Genomic DNA, 2,500 nt, shown 5'->3' on the forward strand with positions numbered 1-2,500 from the left:
AGTTGAATGTCTAGCATTGTGGACTAACTGTAGTCATCTCTGAATTATGTGGGCAGGAGAAAAGGAGACATCGTGGAGAATCTGACAAAAGGGACAGATATAGGGTGAGTGGTGTCTGTGCATGTGTGGTTTACTGGGTGTTTGTGTGTGCGAAAGTGACTGAGGGGGGTGCCTCTGCTTTCACAATGTAGCTGCCAACTCTTACCTACATTGGGAAGTGCTGATCTGTACTATGTGTTATGCAATTCAGAGACATGCAGATTAACCCATAATGACTCAATGAGGTCTTTCCTCATTGATGCTAAGATGTTTTGAATTGCAAAATACCACATAGTGATAACAAGGCCTATTTACAGCAGGTCTTATAGCCTGTGTAAGGAATTTTAATAAATCCTTAGATGAGTTATTTTGGCACCTGCAGTTCTATCCTTTCAGCAGTTGCTTAGATAACTCATCAACTAAAATTAAGGAATTACATGATTAATAACTGTGATTAATATGTAATATATTTAAGTTAACAATTATTTCAGGTGTTTTTCTCCCCCAGAGACTCAGTGGGTTCTGCCCTTTTGGACATTCCTTATAATCAGATGTAAACAAATGAATACATTAGTTAGATCGAAGCAGTTTTAGCTCATTGATGCTAATGTGTTTGCTGTTATCTTTTGATGGATGCCTGGCAAGACTTTAGGAAAGCAGCAGTCACTCATCATTCTGACTCCTCATTTCTTTACATTATTTAGAGTATAAATTCAGTTTAGCTTAGGCACAACTAAGTCAGCATTTCTTCATTAGCAGCTATAGTATAAATCATAGGATCATAACAGGTTACTAGGCTAATAGTCCTGGGGCCCTTACAAACCTGGCCAAGAGTTTATCCCCAAAAAAGAAACCAAATGACAGAAATACTGACATAGTTAACAATTTAGATTGTTTGTATAGGAACAGCATCTGAAAATGAAACATACCGATCACAGCGACATCATTTAGTGTCTGAAGTGAACTATACATTCACAAAAACAGGCTGTATCACTTTTATCCTTTAGTTGTGCTAAATGGTCCAGAAGGGTGTTTTCCTTTTGTGCTACATAAGGGTTCTGCTTCATCCAACACTGAACAGCAGCTGTTGTGCCCAAGAATGCATCACCTATAAGCAGTTCTGACAAGATCTCGGATTTGAATGCCAGTTGTCTGAATGTTCTAGTGCCTAAATCATGTCTCTGATCTTGGACTTTAATCCTGACTGTGAAATAGAAAAGCTTTTTGTAGCATTGGTAAAATGGCTGGAGAACTGGAAATGAAATTGTATTAGGCTTGTCAAAAGCACACATTTGTTTTTCAAGCAGTAAAATGGTGATCTTTTTGCAGGAATCATGGATTTGAAGATAATCTCAGAACACTGGGACTTGTTTCAGGCCTTTTCACATCACTGTGGTCCTTGGGGTAAGTTTCCTGTCGTATAAAATCCAAATTAAAGTATTTTATTTACAGAAGGTTACTGCATGCACCAACCGGTATTAGCATTTTATTTAAACTTGAGGTTTTTATGTTTATTTCAATTTTAAGGAAATCAAATTTGCTTTTAAACATATTTTATTAGTGTTATTAACATGAGTCATACTGCTTATTAAGCACTGTTTTCTGAACATGAAACATAAAATATCTGTTTTTTTTTTCACTAAAAGCTTTTTTCATATTCCTTTTTTTCTGAACTCCGTATAAAGTGGCGAGAGATCTAAGCCTCAACCCAAAAAAGTTTTAATCATAATTAAGTGTTACTATACCCAAGTACTGCTAATGATTTCTAGCCTAAATTAGTAGCTATCACTTGAAGTTAAAATACTTTCCATTAACTAAATTAAGCTAATAACTCAAGATATATTCTAATCCCCAGAGTAGTTATCATCTGAAACACAGACATATCATTGAAAGAATGCAGGCTAGATTCCAAAACAGTACAACCATGATGCAAGACACTGCTCCAAAGCTGTGAATTGTTCCAAAATGCAAGCTGTTTCTAAAAAAGGTTTGCTAAACCTACCATGTAGTTTGCAAACCTTTGGTATCTGAAATAATTACATGTGATTTAAAAACACAGTTGAGAAATGCGGACGTGTGAAGGAGGAATTAAAAACTGGTTTTGCTTGTTTGAAAATCTTGGCTTGTCATATTATCTGTGTACTTTAGCAGCAGCCATGGAATAAGCATAGAGACAGTTGCCTCAATTTCTCTACAGTGCTCCCCTTGCTGTCCACAGTAAGGGTATACCCAGTTCACTTCCATAGAGTAGACATTGTCTGGTCTTCCTTCCATGAGGATCATGAGAACTCCGTTATAATCACATGTACTCAGTATCTTACACACACACACACTCACACACACACACACACACACACACACACACACACACACACACACACACACACACACACACACACACACATACAGTTATTTGTATTGAATCTCACTTCATTTCATTACAATTGACTGAACCATATTT

The 2,500-nt window shown here is 36.6% G+C and overlaps 1 protein-coding gene across 1 annotated transcript in view; it reads left to right on the forward strand.

The window, feature by feature from the left end:
* Positions 1-2,500, forward strand: part of LOC122798319 (MFS-type transporter SLC18B1-like) — a 600,458-nt gene that overhangs the window by 267,215 nt on the left and 330,743 nt on the right. Inside the window, exon 5 of the mRNA XM_044067153.1 lies at positions 1,369-1,443. Within this exon, the coding sequence (XP_043923088.1) occupies positions 1,369-1,443 (75 nt within the window). The remainder of the gene's footprint in view (positions 1-1,368; positions 1,444-2,500) is intronic.

This window comes from Protopterus annectens, chromosome 3.part1 (genome assembly GCF_019279795.1).
Source record: "Protopterus annectens isolate FY-2018-M chromosome 3.part1, PAN1.0, whole genome shotgun sequence".
In the NCBI taxonomy this organism is placed as follows: domain Eukaryota; kingdom Metazoa; phylum Chordata; order Ceratodontiformes; family Protopteridae; genus Protopterus; species Protopterus annectens.